Source organism: Mobula birostris, chromosome 21 (genome assembly GCF_030028105.1).
Source record: "Mobula birostris isolate sMobBir1 chromosome 21, sMobBir1.hap1, whole genome shotgun sequence".
In the NCBI taxonomy this organism is placed as follows: Eukaryota; Metazoa; Chordata; class Chondrichthyes; order Myliobatiformes; family Myliobatidae; genus Mobula; species Mobula birostris.
This window is the reverse complement of record NC_092390.1, coordinates 50536203-50551502: the sequence shown is the minus strand read 5'-3', so window position 1 is coordinate 50551502 and position 15300 is coordinate 50536203. Positions and strand designations below refer to the sequence as shown.

Here is a 15300-nt window from a genome sequence, read left to right as displayed (position 1 = left end):
GGTCAGACAGCAGAGAGTTGACATTTCAGGTCAAGGTTCTTCATCAGGCTATTGACTTCCCTCCTCAGATGCTACTCTATCAGTTGAGTTCCGTCAGCAATTCCAGCATCTGTGGTCTCCTGTGTCTCCACCTTGATATCCTAATCCACCACAGTGATTTGCACAAACTGGTGAAGTCAGTTCAGGAACCTATAAGACAGTACTATGCCCAAAATTAGATCAGTTCACAGAAATCTCCAAATCAATGAGGAAATGTAATGAGAGACCAAGGACCCAAGTGCTGGTGTATCCAAGATTAGAATTGAGACACGATATAAGACAGAGATGAGAACAGGGATCTAAACTAGACACTAGATAAGAACCCGAAGTTGAGCTAACAATTGAGCACTGAATCGCAGTTCACATGCTCTTTAAATATTAAAATCTTGGCATCAAAACATGGCGGCCATTTAGTGGGGTGGCCTGAGTCTTTAAAGGGACCTTGCCAGCTATCCATATTCCAGAGAGTTGCGGTGTCCTCCGCCTCGGAAGCTGGGGCAGTCAGGTGCGTATCATAACAAAAATATATGTAGCAAACCATAAATCATGCATTGAGAATGCTTGTCCTGTGGAAGGAAATATCACTAAATACACTTCGAAAACAAAAGAAAATAACTCTTTATTAATAACATTTTATTATCATTTAATACCTTATTTATTTACAATTTGTGCTTTAATATTTCTTCACAATACAGAAAAACCACAAAGGAAGGAATTCTTCAAAAATATGTTGTATATAGTTTAAGCATGTTCTTCTGACCCTACTTCTTTGATAGTTTATCTTCAGTTATTTTTATTGTTTATTGGAAGCTTTGTTGCTGTAAAAGATACCAAGCCACTATCTGAGAAGATTAAAGAATTTTTTTCAATTCTCCCAGACACAATTTAACCCTCAACTGAAACCATCAAAATTAGATTCAATACTTGACATTTGAGCAGTGAAAATTATATTCTGCAATGTTGATTTAAGAAAAATCCATTTTCAACCAAAATTTATAGTATAAATAGCATAAAGCATTAGATAAACCTCTACAGTTCCTTTTAACTTGTTCTGATCTTCAGATATATTGTTAAAATAATTTGAAATCAATAAGCATGAACAATCAGCTTGCTATTTCCTTGAGCTTCATGCTTTGTGTTATTTATTTATCTGAATAACAAATATGCAAACATGGGGCACATTGTATTTGAAATTAATTAGCAAACTTTTATAGAAAAAAATATTTAGCCTAATATTAAAGTTATACCCATGACTTGCTATTTTTATAATTATCTCACATGGATTATCACAGATATTATCAGCATTACATTTAATTGAGGTGGGTATGTATTATTTATAATCATGGTTAGCATTGGGTGAGGTTTAAAGATGTTGCTTTACCTAAATATCTTTAATACACAAATATTCTGATTTTATTTTTTGACAGCTAAAATGTGTCAGTGGGTTCAAACAACCTTAAAACCAGCTTTTAGAATGTCCATAATCCTACATTTATCAGTTTATATTTCTCTTGAAACTAAGGCTGTGTCAAGCATCTAGAAACATTGACAGATCAAGTTAATCATAGTTAATCAAAAAAAAATCTTTAACAAATATTCGGGAAACGTAATATAATTGCATTGTAACAACCAATAGGAATTAAACAATGTGAAATTAAGTTGCTCTCTCTATGGAGCTATAAATGATGAACGTTAAAAACTGTAGTAACCTTCTTTATTATCTTCTATGGTGAACCTGGCATGTTCAAAATCCAAACTTTGGGAGTCACAAAGTTCAACACCAGCTCATGAAAATTATTGCATTTCTATTATGTCAAAAACTTATTTGTCTTTTGTAAAGAAATGTATTGATTGTCAAAGCCAAATTCCCTTAAGAATCCAGGAATAAGTAATGATGCTTCTCCGAAATTAAGTTGTTAATAAAAGGATATAGATTCATTCTAATTAAGCTGTATTCTCTTGTGGTAGTGAAGGCGGCATAAAACTGTAAAATACTGTACCTGATATCATAAACCGTTATCTGGAATAACAAAATAACTTGAACTACTTTTGGACGACAACTTCCTTTCTTGCCTCATTTTCTGTTAACTATTGTATCTCAGTGCATATCCATCTCATGCATCCTATCATTTAATTGCTGTCATTCGTTATATTTGATAAAGAATTTTCATTTTTTTGTGATAATTCTGGCCACAAGGGATTGAAAACACTTAATATGGAATAACATTTAAGGTTCTACAAAGGTAGAGTTTAAGGACTTTAAAGAATATACAGTGGATTCCGGGGTTATTTGGGACACATTGGGACCAGTACATTTTGGCCCAATTAGCGGAAGTTTCATGGAAATAGTTAAATACTTAAACTACTGTTTAACAAAGTAACAATTTATGTATTTAAATGAAATACAGAACAAATAAGAAAACTACTAATAACTCTATAGTACTATAAAGCTGTGTATTAGTTCTTAATAGTTATCGATGGAGGAATTCATCTGCTGTGTTCTTCTGATTGATTGTAAATGAACAAAATCAGTGCAAGCACCTAGAGCAGATAATGGACTGCCTTCATACAATGCCTTCAATGATTGCATCCTCTCTCCAAATTTTTTTTCATTGTAACATTCAAGATGATAGTCAATACCTTTGTAATTCTTAACTTGTTAAAGTAATGAAATCATTTCATTTTTACTCCCAGCTGTTTCTGGCATCTCCAAGCCAGAAACTGTGGTGAGCAATATCATTCCAAATTGCCTTACTGCCTGTTTCTTGTCGACAATCAATGACAAAATTCACTGCATTTTGAACACAAATACACGCTACTACTACTATTTAAAAACTGATCGCTCTAAACACAGTGCAGTGTCTAACAGCCACGCAAATACACACGACTGATGGTAGCTAGAAACCGTTCAGCAACATACCCCTGCCCCAATTAGGCGGCATGGTGTCCAAAATAAATTGCTGTCCCAATTAACTAATGGCCCAATTAACAGGAATCCACTGTATTTGTTTTAGCACCAATAGACTGAACATACAGGTGTAGCTAGTCTTTAGGTTCATAATCTAAGAATTATAATCCTAGATTTAATGCTCAATAAGAATCCAAAAGCAGATATATTTCTTCTGACTCTATCAGGTTTGTTTGTTCTTAGTTTCAGATGAAGAACCAGCATATCTCTAATATGTTGTTGAAGCTCAAACCTTGTCAGTATAATGCTTTTAAACACTGCCTCTAAACAAATTGACCTCTCTAGAGCTGCTCAGCCCTTTTAAGAGGGACGCTTACATTATTACAAGATGGTTGAAAAATGTTGTCAATCTGTTCTGTGTAAATCATTACTTGAGGTATATATTTTCACAAATGTGGTGCATAAAATGGTGTCAAGTAAGTAGAACTCAGGAAGGGAGACATCAATCCTGTAGAGGATGATACTAAAGGGACTGGTGTTGCCGTCTGGCAAATGACGTTCCCTGCAGCATAAGTCTGAAAAGTTGGAAAGCTGAGTACACTTGGTCCAGGAGGACTCGGACTGACTCGAGACAAGCTAGTTGGTCCAGGCTGAATTGTGCTATCTGCTCCAGGGTTTTGTTTTTTCCACTTTGTGCGTCTGTTCTGAAACCAGATTTTAACCTGAGTTTCTGTAAGGCTGAGGGCCAAAGCAAGGTTGAGGCGTTCACATACTGATAGATAGCGGGTCGAGCGAAATTTATTCTCCAAAGCCACTAGTTGCTCATATGTGAATGCAGTTCTAGCTCGTCTTGGTTTAGCACAGCCTGGTTCAGCTCGACGACGTTTTTGCCTGGGTGCAATATGATCAGACCTGGATTCCAACTCAGTGGAGGCATTCTGATCTTTGTGGAATTCAGGCTGTGTTGAATTATTATCCTCTTGATATAGCTGAAGGTTTCCATGGGATTCTGGAAATTCTTTTGAAGTATTAGCATTGGAATGTCTGTGTTGTTCCCTTCCATCTGCAAACAAGCAGTTATTAAGATATCAGCCATAGAGGTTTTGGAATGCAGTTCAAACTATAATATTTAACCATTTGTTTTCCTCTACTACCATAGTCAAACCTATATTCATTCTGAAGTAATTGGGTTTGAAACTGAATGTTTTCTGAACGAACTTACAGCATATGTGGTTAATTCTCAATTTTTTTGTTATTGTAAAATAATTGGCATTTAAAACATAATCAAGTCTTCAGTACAAGTATCAATATGCACTTTGTTTTAAACTATCAGTTACTGAACTGCTCCCAAAGGATAAAAGTAAACGTCATATTATGTCCAGTAGATTTACTGACTGGAACAAAGAACAGCCTTCTAAAATATTCCCATCTATTTTATTACAGTGTTATCTGAATGCAATAGAGGGGAGGGATCGTTGACTCAGGCCTAAGAGGCCAGCGTCGGGCATTTTCATGCCTTACAAAGCGCGGAACAAAAGACTGTGTGGCACGCCACTCCTCACACAGACATAGAGCAATGTGTGGTTAAGTGCCTTGCTCAAGGACACAACACGCTGCCTCAGCTAAGGCTTGAACTGGCGACCTTCAGATCACTAGACAAACGCCTTAACCACTTGGCCACGTGCCCACACAATGCAATAGAATTACATGAAAAGTTGCCAAATACATTGCTATTAAAAGCCATAGAGTCAAAAGGAATACATCCAAACATTTAAACTAAAATACAACATGTACAGTATCAATACTTAATAGTGAATTTAGAACTGAATATCCTGGACTATGTTTCACCATTTTTACTAGTGTAAAATTAGATTATTACAGTCCAATTTCAGGATACAGTATCCTATTTCCAAACAGCCAAAATGGCATTGACACCTATCTAGGTATTTGTGTCACTCTCTTGAAGCCGGAATTATATCTCTTAAATGTAAAATGAGAAATGCATATTCTGTAGTAAACCAGAGTGGATAAGCAGAACAGGTTCTGCGTCTGCTTCACTAAGATACCTTGGTACCATTGAAAAAGATGTTTGAGGGCTGAATTATATACAGCTATTGCTTTCTATTTATGCTTATATATATTTCATAGCATATATACCCAAGCTTGGGTCATTAATATTCTATAGATAGTTATGGTTGTAGTATAGATTAGGGCACAGTCCTACTTGTGTAAAAGGTCATACTTCCAGGGAGGTGAAATCTGCAATATCTTCATTACATCATCATTTAACTCGGTGATTTCAGGTTATACCTTATGCCAACACCCATAATGTAATAACATGTTTATTTCAGTATCTTACTCGTTTGAACTATAGACCTGCTGCATCACAGTGCCAATGACCTGCATTCAATTTTGATTTCAGGTATTATTTGTGTAAAGTCTGCATCTTTTTTTGGAATCACATTGGTTTCTTCTGGTGCTCCTCTATACTCCAACATCCTAAAGATGTCTGGGTGAACCACTGCAAATTTTCCCTCCTAAGTGTAGGTGCAAATATGGGTAAAATAGATTACAATGAAAATTAATGGGCAATGGGAATGCACTGAGAGTGAATATCAACTTAATGGGCCAAATGGCATCCTTCTATATCAGAAGGAAATATGGAAATATCTCTGGCCCAACTCCATTCCCACCAACCCGATGCCCCCTCCCATTGGCACTGTGCAATCTGAAGGTGTTCTGATCTACACCATGTAGTATCTCTGTGTTCCTCTAAAGTCTGCAATCTGCTTTTTGTCGCGGCTGCTAGCACGATTTTTCTTAGTTTAGTTTTGCTGACATGGATCAGCATTTAGGATTGTTTGTTTTTATATTCTTGCCATTCCTGCTATGTAATTCAAAGTTTTATTTGTTACATGAAGTTAGTAGATATAAAACTTTTATACCCTTTTCAGCTTTATAAATGCAACAAGTTTGAACTTCAATTTATTAATATAATCCAAAACTACGGGGAATCCCAAACTGTAAAGCACTACACTCATTTATTACACACAGGTAGCACAGTGTGTGTGCCAAAAAGAAGGCAACTACATGACCATAACCCTAAGGGAGATCAATTTTTTCAAAAAAATGTTGAAAACCTTGACATCAAAGGAAAATTTTGAAAAAGAAATGGTTAAAAAGTAAAGTTAGCCCGTGGTTGTGCTTTTAAACACTGTGTACTGTAAACGGGGGTGGGGGGGTGGGGGAAGACTTGCACAAACACGTTTTGATTGTGAGAGTAGTGCCCAATAGCCCAATAGATATACTATCAACCATGAGGTACTGCTGGAAATTGCAAATACGGTATAATCAACGCTTCCATACTTTCATTATCTCTCTCGAATCAATGTTCCTTCTATAAAGTCTACCTCCTGTGTACACAACACTGACAGGTTTTATTGACCAATCACTAAAATAAATTCCATTTTAAAGCTCAATTCAAACAAGTGAACAATTTTGAGAAATGATACTAACTTTGAATGTCTTTATAGTTAAAACATTGTTCTAGAAATGTTCGAGTATGTTTTAAGGACTAGTAATGCGGGTTTAGCTATCTTGAAAACGATATACTGTATATAATCTTTGCGAAGTATTATAATTTATAATGCATGAAATTTACCATTAAAACAAAACATTCATTTTCCCATTTTTCTTTATTTCGTTCAGACTTTGTGAGTCGATCCGTATTCCTTCATCGTAAAATTAATTATTAGTAGTAATTATGTCAATTATGAATTTATTTATCTGTCAATTACCTCTGGATCGTAGATCAGTTTTGTCTCAACAAAATCAAAACACGGCAGTAATCATAGACTGCCTATTCTATTTGTGCCCTCCCCCCCCATTCCTTGTCCTTTTTTTAAAGTTGTTACAGGGAATTAGAAATTGTATAGATTCACGCTGACATGGATTAACATGGTTTTCATAAATTCTTTTCAAAGTCTGAAATTGTCTAGCGATTCACGGATGGACTGTCCCATTGAAAAATCGCAAGCAGTCAGATATCATAGGTCAACTAAGTTTCCAAAATGTGTGCCAGAATTCATCTAAAACCTAAAACGGTATTTTTGTGAATTAGAGAACAAGTGCAATACCGTGACAGCAGTGGTCAAAATTCGGAACTGTGGCCAGCGCTGATTCTTTTAGTTACAGGTGAAAGATAAGGTATTGTAAATCCGAATACCTATACTGTAGTAGGGGCACTTGCGCGTCATTGAGTGACGCCTCTCCCGGGTAACAAAAGTAAAGTTTTGTTATTGACGTAGTTTATCGCAAGTTGCATTGCTGAACCTTCGACTTGAGACCTAATAATAAATTATGAGTATATTTGATTTTGTTTTCAAAGGAATGTAAGGGGGACGTGGTCAAAAACACTGATCGCATCCTGATTGGGACGAAACCAAGCACTGCTTCAAGCAGATGGAGAGTTATGACAGGATACACGAAAAGGTATCCAAATCTACACTAGCCACGATGTGCAATTAGAGTTTTAGATTTTAACAGATCGATAATACCATCTATTAAAGGTAAGTTTTAATCGAAAAATATTTGGACCTTCGATCTGCTTCAGACTCGCGTATTTGCTGCTGTACCTGCAAGCTGCTGGAAGGAGATATGCACAAGTCAGTAATAGGATATCGATCATTTGAGCAGCGGCATCCTCTGTGGGACGATTTAAACAATTACCCAGGCTCTCTCCCAGTGCCAATCACACACTGCAAAGAGCTGTTATTGAACAGCTGTGATTGTTTTTCAAGATACGGCAAGAAGTGTATGTCATATTTATGATTTCAGTGCATTTCACGATAAGAATAAAAGGGAGAAAATATTAAATTACTATGCACTAATCATGAGATGGTCTGATGTTTTAAATACAACAAAATAGCTTTTTTTGTCTCCCATTTCAATACACTTGCCCAACAGATGTGGTTATGTAATTATCCAAGAAGATACATTTTCCGTAGGTTTAACCGTCTCTCCATTTAAAAAAATATATAATTGAGTAAACATGTTACGTATCTGCCCAATTCATTCATTAATTTATTGCTTATTTTGATCATGGCGTGATTTTTTCCCCATGGACGATGGAATACAGTAAATGAAGACTTCTTGCCCACAAAGTTACAAGGTTTCCTTTAAAAACAGTTGGTCAATTTCATTATCTCAAGGAGTTTTGACAGTGGATTGGTTTAGAAGCACATAGGTAGTATACGACCTGAGTATCCGTTAATCACGTTTCTTTTCGTTGAAAATTCGGGTAAAATAACAAACCAAACTAGTACTATGCAAGCTGTTTATACGTTTCAATACAAACCCGGTAAGTGGCCTAATTTAAAAAAACGAGTAACTTTGGTACGATCAAAAGGCTATTGGCGAAATCGTTTTGTTATGATAAGATCCTGAGGCTGATTAAAATAGGACCATACATGATTTACTCACCAGATTCGGTGCCGATTTGGTTGCTGTTCTTTTCAGCACTCAGCTTTACTGTCTCCTTTAAGGTTTGTACTGTACTGTTAAGTACACTGTTTTCATCTGGCCCCTTGTCTTGCAGCCCAAACGCCTGAGATTTACCTGTAAATTTTTGCGGGTCGAGAATATCTATGATGGAGAAGGATATCTTGTGAGTGGGGCTCATCTCTTCCCCACTCTCCGGACACTCGAACATCGCCCTCTTCCACTTTAGAATCTACCCAGTAGGCAGAGCTTGAGTAACAGTACAGAGAAGACAGCGATTTTGACACAAGTTGGCACACACTAGAAATCAGTTCGGAACTAAAATAGATTTTCAAAATACTCGCACTTCACAGTGCACACCTGACACAATTACCAGTTAATGCTTTAGGTTTGTGACCATCTGTGGACAATGAATTGATCCGATGTTAGGGCTGCTCGTCTGTTTGCCTTTATAAGCAGATTGCAGTCCCTCGACATGAAGGTGCAACCTCTGCTCCTGCGCTTATGTCGTGGGGCTCCTCTCCGAGTGTGAAGCTGGTCTGTTGAATGAATGCCTGGGTTCGTGACAGAGAGTAATACTAGCAGTGCACGTGGTACAGAGCCCAGAAGCAAATCTCAGCTATTAACACTATAGAGGCCTTTGGATATGCATGGACAAGTTCCGTACGCGTGATTACAATAATAGTTTAGGCGAACTTCAAAGGGATAACCATTGCCATTACAATAGATGGAAAACAATGGCGTGTTTTTATTTGCGGACACTTAATTTCAGCTAGCCGTTGCAGTAAAGGACAATTGTGTGAAAACGTAACGGAAAGTTACTTGCTGGTGCTGTGGATTTTTGTTAATACTGCAGAATCATGTTTGAGTGAATATTTAGTTCTCAATGTCATCTGAAAAGTTACATTTTAAATTGCAAATAGGTGCAAGTTTAAGTAACATATCAAATATTTACTAATAATTATGTTTGACAGTTTGAATTTTTTATTGTAAATCAAGTGTGGCATGAAAAAATCAATTAATTCAATGAGATAATTTCAGTTTTACTAGATACATCTTGCAATTAAATCTTGTATTTCCAAATCTAATATTGCATTTAATCTTATGGTAATTGAGTTGTGGATACGATAGTGTACTCCAAAGGCAAACACTTGGAAATTTATATCCCCTACCTTAGCTTTGCTACTATTTGGTTTTAGACCTTTTGGGAAATACTTTGCGCACAGTAAGATGTTTTTTTCTAAAAAGCGCCAAGGACGTTCTGCTGCTTTGTATACCGTTCACCTGTGTAATGTTGATATATCGCATGTTACTTCAATCTTTAATGAATGGATATCAAGTGACTCTCTCCGAAGCAAGAGAATTGTGTATTCTGCCACATAAAAACACAATGTTTGTATCCACTGTTCTTTTTAACCTTTTGTAAATTAATATGCATGTTTGACTTGAAGCTGTTTTGGAAATAACCATCAAAACTGTATTTTGTTGATAATCTCCGTTTTTATTGAATTAAAGTAAGAGTACTTTGAGATAACCTGTGGATAACGTTTTAAACATTGTGTAGAAACGTACTAAATCCATCGGATCCAGCCCATTTGGGACATCTTGCAAATCAGCGGAACAAATTCGCGTTGCACTTTAACCGTCCATCCGGTACTTCAATTATACTCTATTGTCCGCCGTAATTACATGGATCTTTTTATAAACATTATGTAGATCAAATCATTTGCATCTGATAATACCTTAAGAGGCGTTACCAGACTGATGGAAATGCAGGGAGCTAGACAATATATCGCATGTCAGCGCTGTAACCATCCAGCACCCAGCTGGTGTTGCTAAGTTAAAACACAATCTTGCATATGTTTAAAACTATTTTTGCACGGTAGTGCTTCTTTAAGTGCAGCTACAAATATTACTTTTTATAGTAATGTTACAAACCTTCATTAGCACGTGTTTGTGCAGCATGAAGCTGAAGAAACATGTATGTCCGAATTCATTGAATGTTAGTGCCAGCGATATTCGGGACTTGGTCGTTTTTTAACTCCTGCACTTCTGTAGATGATTCATTATTGCAGCGACACTAATAACGAATACTTCTCTACAATATCAGTAAATGCTTCAGCGTAAGGCTGAGATACAAACTTTATCTGGATTTAATTTCTTACTTTCAAGATGTTGGGGAAAATCTAAAGTTCAAGGACTGAAAAGAATATTAGCTCCAGATGCTCTCGCATGTGCGCATTCAGTGTTTCTAACTCTAAGCTTGGACTGTGGCGGTTTGTCGCTGTACTGTAAAGCTATTCAATGGTGTATTCAAGGAAAAGTCGCTAGTGAAGGTGAAACGATCTTTCATAGCAGAATGTAGGATTTTAGAGCAATTATAATAAGAATAGTTATTAAGTAATTACAAGGTTAGTTTAATTACAAAGTGAATGAACTCAAACCTGAAAGTCAATGCTGTTATTATGGACAAGGGACGTTGCTTCAATCTATGTGTGATATGTTGTTCTAGGGCCCTTAGTTTTCTACTTTTTTGTTTGTTTCTGTATCGTGTGTTAAGCTATTAATCTTTATAAACATTGAAAGCTGAGATAGCCGACTCTTGCCTCCGACGTTCTGGACCAAGCGATAATCCGCTAATCGAGTGAACATTTAAGTATAATTAAAAACTGTATTATCTGTTAGGTTTTTTTAAAAGTTTGTCTCAAGGTATGACCTACGTGCACGCAAACAACCATTTCATTAGCAACAAATTCACGTCTTTCACTTTTTATTTGTAGTTTTGGATTTTTTTTGTCGAAAACTCTATCAATCTACGCCACTTAACCTATATGTACACGATTCAACTTTAGATTTTGATATGATTGAAAACTGTAGTATTACGTGTCTTCTCCACGGTTGAATTTTATTTTCTTAAGAACAAAATCTAAACATCAATGCGAGTAGACATTTTAGAGGAGAATAATTTAATTCATATGTTATTATGATGCTATGTTAAGTCTCTTTCCAGTTTGCCTACGTAATGCAATTTCTTTCATTAATTGTTGTGGAGTCAAGAATTAGAGGGCATAGATTTAAACTGAAATGGAAGAAATTTAATAGGAACCTGATGGGCAAAGGTTTCACGCAGAGGGTGGTCTATATATGCAATAAGCTACAAGAGGAAGTTGTTGAGGCAGGTACGTGAACAAGATTTGGACAGGTACATGGATAGAAAATATTTAGAGGAATATGGGCCAAACGCTGGAAATGGGATAAGTTTAGATGGGAATCTTGGCTGACATGGACCAGTTGGGCCGAAGGGTCTGTTTCCCACTGTATGGCTCTATAAAATAATTTCCTTATTGTAGCCTTTGCATTGTAGATTATGTTGTTCAATCAGACCAAAATACAATTGTTGTTCTGCAACGAGGCCTCTAAAAACATTAAAATAATTCGTTTCCTGAAGTTATTTTCTACGGGGTTGTCGCGAAATAACCTGCCTTTTGACCGTTTTAACTGGCTCTGCTATGGCAAAGGATTAGAATTCAATGTGAGTGCTGCCTTTAAATTGCTTTGACGCCAGGTGGGATTCAGACCTGACCTGTCCTGATGGCAGCTGATGGCTTGAAACAAGCTGGAATCAATATTCACAGCGGGTGTCCTCTGCTGATAAGACTGTCCAAGACAATGTTCACTATCAAAGTAGACAGCTGAGATATTACACTATTAAAGATGTTGTTTTAAATAACTTGTTCAATCTCCAATTCTTGCTAATGAGTTTTACAGTATAGATTATATCTGCAAGAAGTTAGAAGCCTTGCAAACAGCAATAGGCGAAATACGTAGGAATTACGGTTCGAAGATTCTAATAGAAATTGTTCAGAGACTAAATACATTGCAATATAATGTAGACTCAACTTGGTGAGATTCTGCATGTAGCGATTCAGTTAATAACTATATAGTTGCTCTGGATTCTAGGCAAAGATCGTTAATTAAAATAATATATGTTGCTAATTACCATAAAAGTGATCTATTACGTATTTATAGTGAAATGAGTTTAAAAATTCGTTCCCTTTTTTGGCGGATATCTCCTAATAGTTTACTTACCATTTCCTTTATCGTAATATATAGTTATAAACGCTACGCTGATGACTAATGTTTCACGAGATAGGGATTTTGACATTGTCCGCTTGTCATAGAAATATTGCAGTTTCTGATTTATTAGATGTTAATAATCGCAAACTATTAATTGTTCCGATTTTACCTCTGAAGTTTATACACATGATCTTAGACAGCAATAGCAGCAATGCTCTCAATTTAACACTGAACACCTCTGTTCTGTCATAAAGTTACTATTGGATTTACTTAAAATGTATGACAGTATCGTTTTTGCTCACGTCATTTTATATTTGGAACTGAACGATGAAATGCACTAAAAATAAAACCAGTACGTTACCACTGGTTTTAACGCACGCAGCAGAATCCTATACTTGACGCGCCCATCGCCGTGAAATATGATTGGACAATCGGCCCAGTTATAATTATGCTCCAATTATTGATTAGGGCTTTGGGAGGTAGCGTGAATGCACGGTGCACTGGTGACTGTAGTTCATTTTGTCGTTATTTTAATATCTAGTAGCTCTTGGTAAACTCCGTCTCCCATAGTGCATCTTGTTTCGATCTTATGATGGCCGAATGGTGTAAGCCTGCGGGTAGAGTAAGGGGAGTGCTGTTAGATATTAGCGGGGTTCTGTATGACAGCGGGGATGGAGGAGGGGTTCCCATTTTAGGTTCCGTGGATGCGGTTAAAAGGTGAGTGTTAAAGCTGCAAGCGAAGTCTGGTCGCCCAGCGGGGTAGATAGCCTCCGCGGTTCTGTGAGTAGCAGATGTTAAACGACATGACTTGTTTTTTTTGTCGTGACACATAGTGATCAAATACTGGTCGTGTAGAGACTTAATGCGTCCTACTAACCCTCTTGGGAAGGCAACCGCCTCCAACTCTTTAGCGCTTTATTACTGATCTACAATGTATACAGTCTATCAACCAAGGAAGAAATACTGAAGTATGGAACGTATGCTCAGATTTTCTTTTTTGAAAATCCTTCCATGGGTAATATCTCGAGAGACTTAGTTTATAGTGTTTGTTTAAATCCATCTAAATAAAAATGCCTTGATGGCTTATTTGCTGCTTATTTGGTACTGTTCACAGGTAGCTCTAAAGCAGTACATGTTACAGCGAGATTATGCGATTTTATAAATAAGTGAAGAAGGTTTATCTATCCTAATGAACCTTCTTCATTCAATGTACAGGTAGTCTATGGGGTTCCATGACGACTTGCTTTTCCTCCAGTGTGGAACCTGCAGACTTTGCCATATTTGGGGAAATGGGCGTTTGGGGAGGAGGGGGTGGGGGTTAGTTTTTATAGATAGTGCATTTCTTCTGTTTATGCTCTGTTTCTAACTGTTCCTGATACATAGATTTGTGCTGGGCCACCAATATGCATCACTGACCATACAATTTCCTAATGGAAACTAGAAAATAAGTAAACAAGCCTGTGTATAATTCAGTAAACCCTTGAAATAAAATGTTATGAGAAGTCATAATATCAATGACTTCTCATTGAGGTCATCATTGCTATTATGACTTCTCATAGCTACACCACATGCAAACAGCATTATGAAGGACCCCATGCACCCCTCATACAAACTCTTCTCCCTCCTGCCATCTGGCAAAAGGCACTGAAGTATTTGAGCTGTCATGACCAGACTATGTAACAGTTTCTTCCCCCAAGTCATCAGACTCCTCAATACCCAGAGCCTGGACTGACACCAACCTACTGCCCTCTACTGTGCATATTGTCTTATTTATTATTTATTGTAATGCCTGCACTGTTTTGTGCACTTTATGCAGTCCTGGGTAGGTCTGTAGTCTAGTGTAGTTTTGGGTTGTTTTTTACGTAGTTCAGTGTAGTTTTTGTATTGTTCATGTAGCACTGTGGTCCTGGAAAAACGTCTTGATTTTACTGTAAACAACAGGAATTCTGCAGATGCTGGAAATTCAAGCAACACACATCAAAGTTGCTGGTGAACGCAGCAGGCCAGGCAGCATCTGTAGGAAGAGGTGCAGTCGACGTTTCAGGCCGAGACCCTTCGTCAGGACTAACTGAAGGAAGAGTGAGTAAGGGATTTGAGAGGGGGAGGGGGAGATCCAAAATGATAGGAGAAGACAGGAGGGGGAGGGATGGAGCCAAGAGCTGGACAGGTGATTGGCAAAAGGGGATACGAGAGGATCATGGGACAGGAGGTCCGGGAAGAAAGATGAGGGGGTGGGATGGACCCAGAGGATGGGCAAGAGGTATATTCAGAGGGACAGAGGGAGAAAAAAGAGAGTGAGAGAAAGAATGTGTACATAAAAATGAGTAACAGATGGGATACGAGGGGGAGGTGGGGCCTTAGCGGAAGTTAGAGAAGTCGATGTTCATGCCATCAGGTTGGAGGCTACCCAGACGGAATATAAGGTGTCTAGGACGAGGGAGATGTCTTCCTTTTTTAAAGAAAGGGGCTTCCCTTCCTCCACTATCAACTCTGCTCTTAAACGCATCTCCCCCATTTCACGTACATCTGCTCTCACTCCATCCTCCTGCCACCCCACTAGGAATAGGGTTCCCCTGGTCCTCACCTACCACCCCACCAGCCTTCGGGTCCAACATATTATTCTCCATAACTTCCGCCACCTCCAACAGGATCCCACCACTAAGCACATCTTTCCCTCCCCCCCCCCCCTCTGCATTCCGCAGGGATCGCTCCCTACGCAACTCCCTTGTCCATTCATCCCCCTCCATCCCTCCCCGCTGATCTCCCTCCTGGCACTT

General features: G+C 37.7%; 2 protein-coding genes across 6 annotated transcripts in view; one reads left to right on the top strand and one right to left on the bottom strand.

Annotated features, from left to right (window-relative positions):
- lhpp (phospholysine phosphohistidine inorganic pyrophosphate phosphatase) overlaps window positions 1-15300 on the top strand; it is a 152261-nt gene that overhangs the window by 20877 nt on the left and 116084 nt on the right. For 2 of the 5 annotated variants that reach the window (XM_072239461.1, XM_072239456.1), the window contains exon 1: window positions 13164-13240. Coding sequence is in view for 2 of the 5 variants with exons in the window: in XM_072239454.1 (XP_072095555.1) it covers window positions 13113-13240 (128 nt within the window). In the remaining 3 variants the exon portion in view is untranslated. Of the gene's footprint in view, window positions 1-7334; window positions 7439-13042; window positions 13241-15300 lie in introns of those variants that run through there. The other 3 variants (XM_072239455.1, XM_072239454.1, XM_072239458.1) reach the window with 3 other exon arrangements.
- On the bottom strand, window positions 3394-8657 carry nkx1.2la (NK1 transcription factor related 2-like,a). Its single transcript, XM_072239453.1, has 2 exons — window positions 8429-8657; window positions 3394-4010 (listed from the first exon to the last, which is right to left on the bottom strand). Exons 1-2 carry the CDS (start codon window positions 8655-8657, stop codon window positions 3394-3396), a joined length of 846 nt encoding a protein of 281 aa, XP_072095554.1.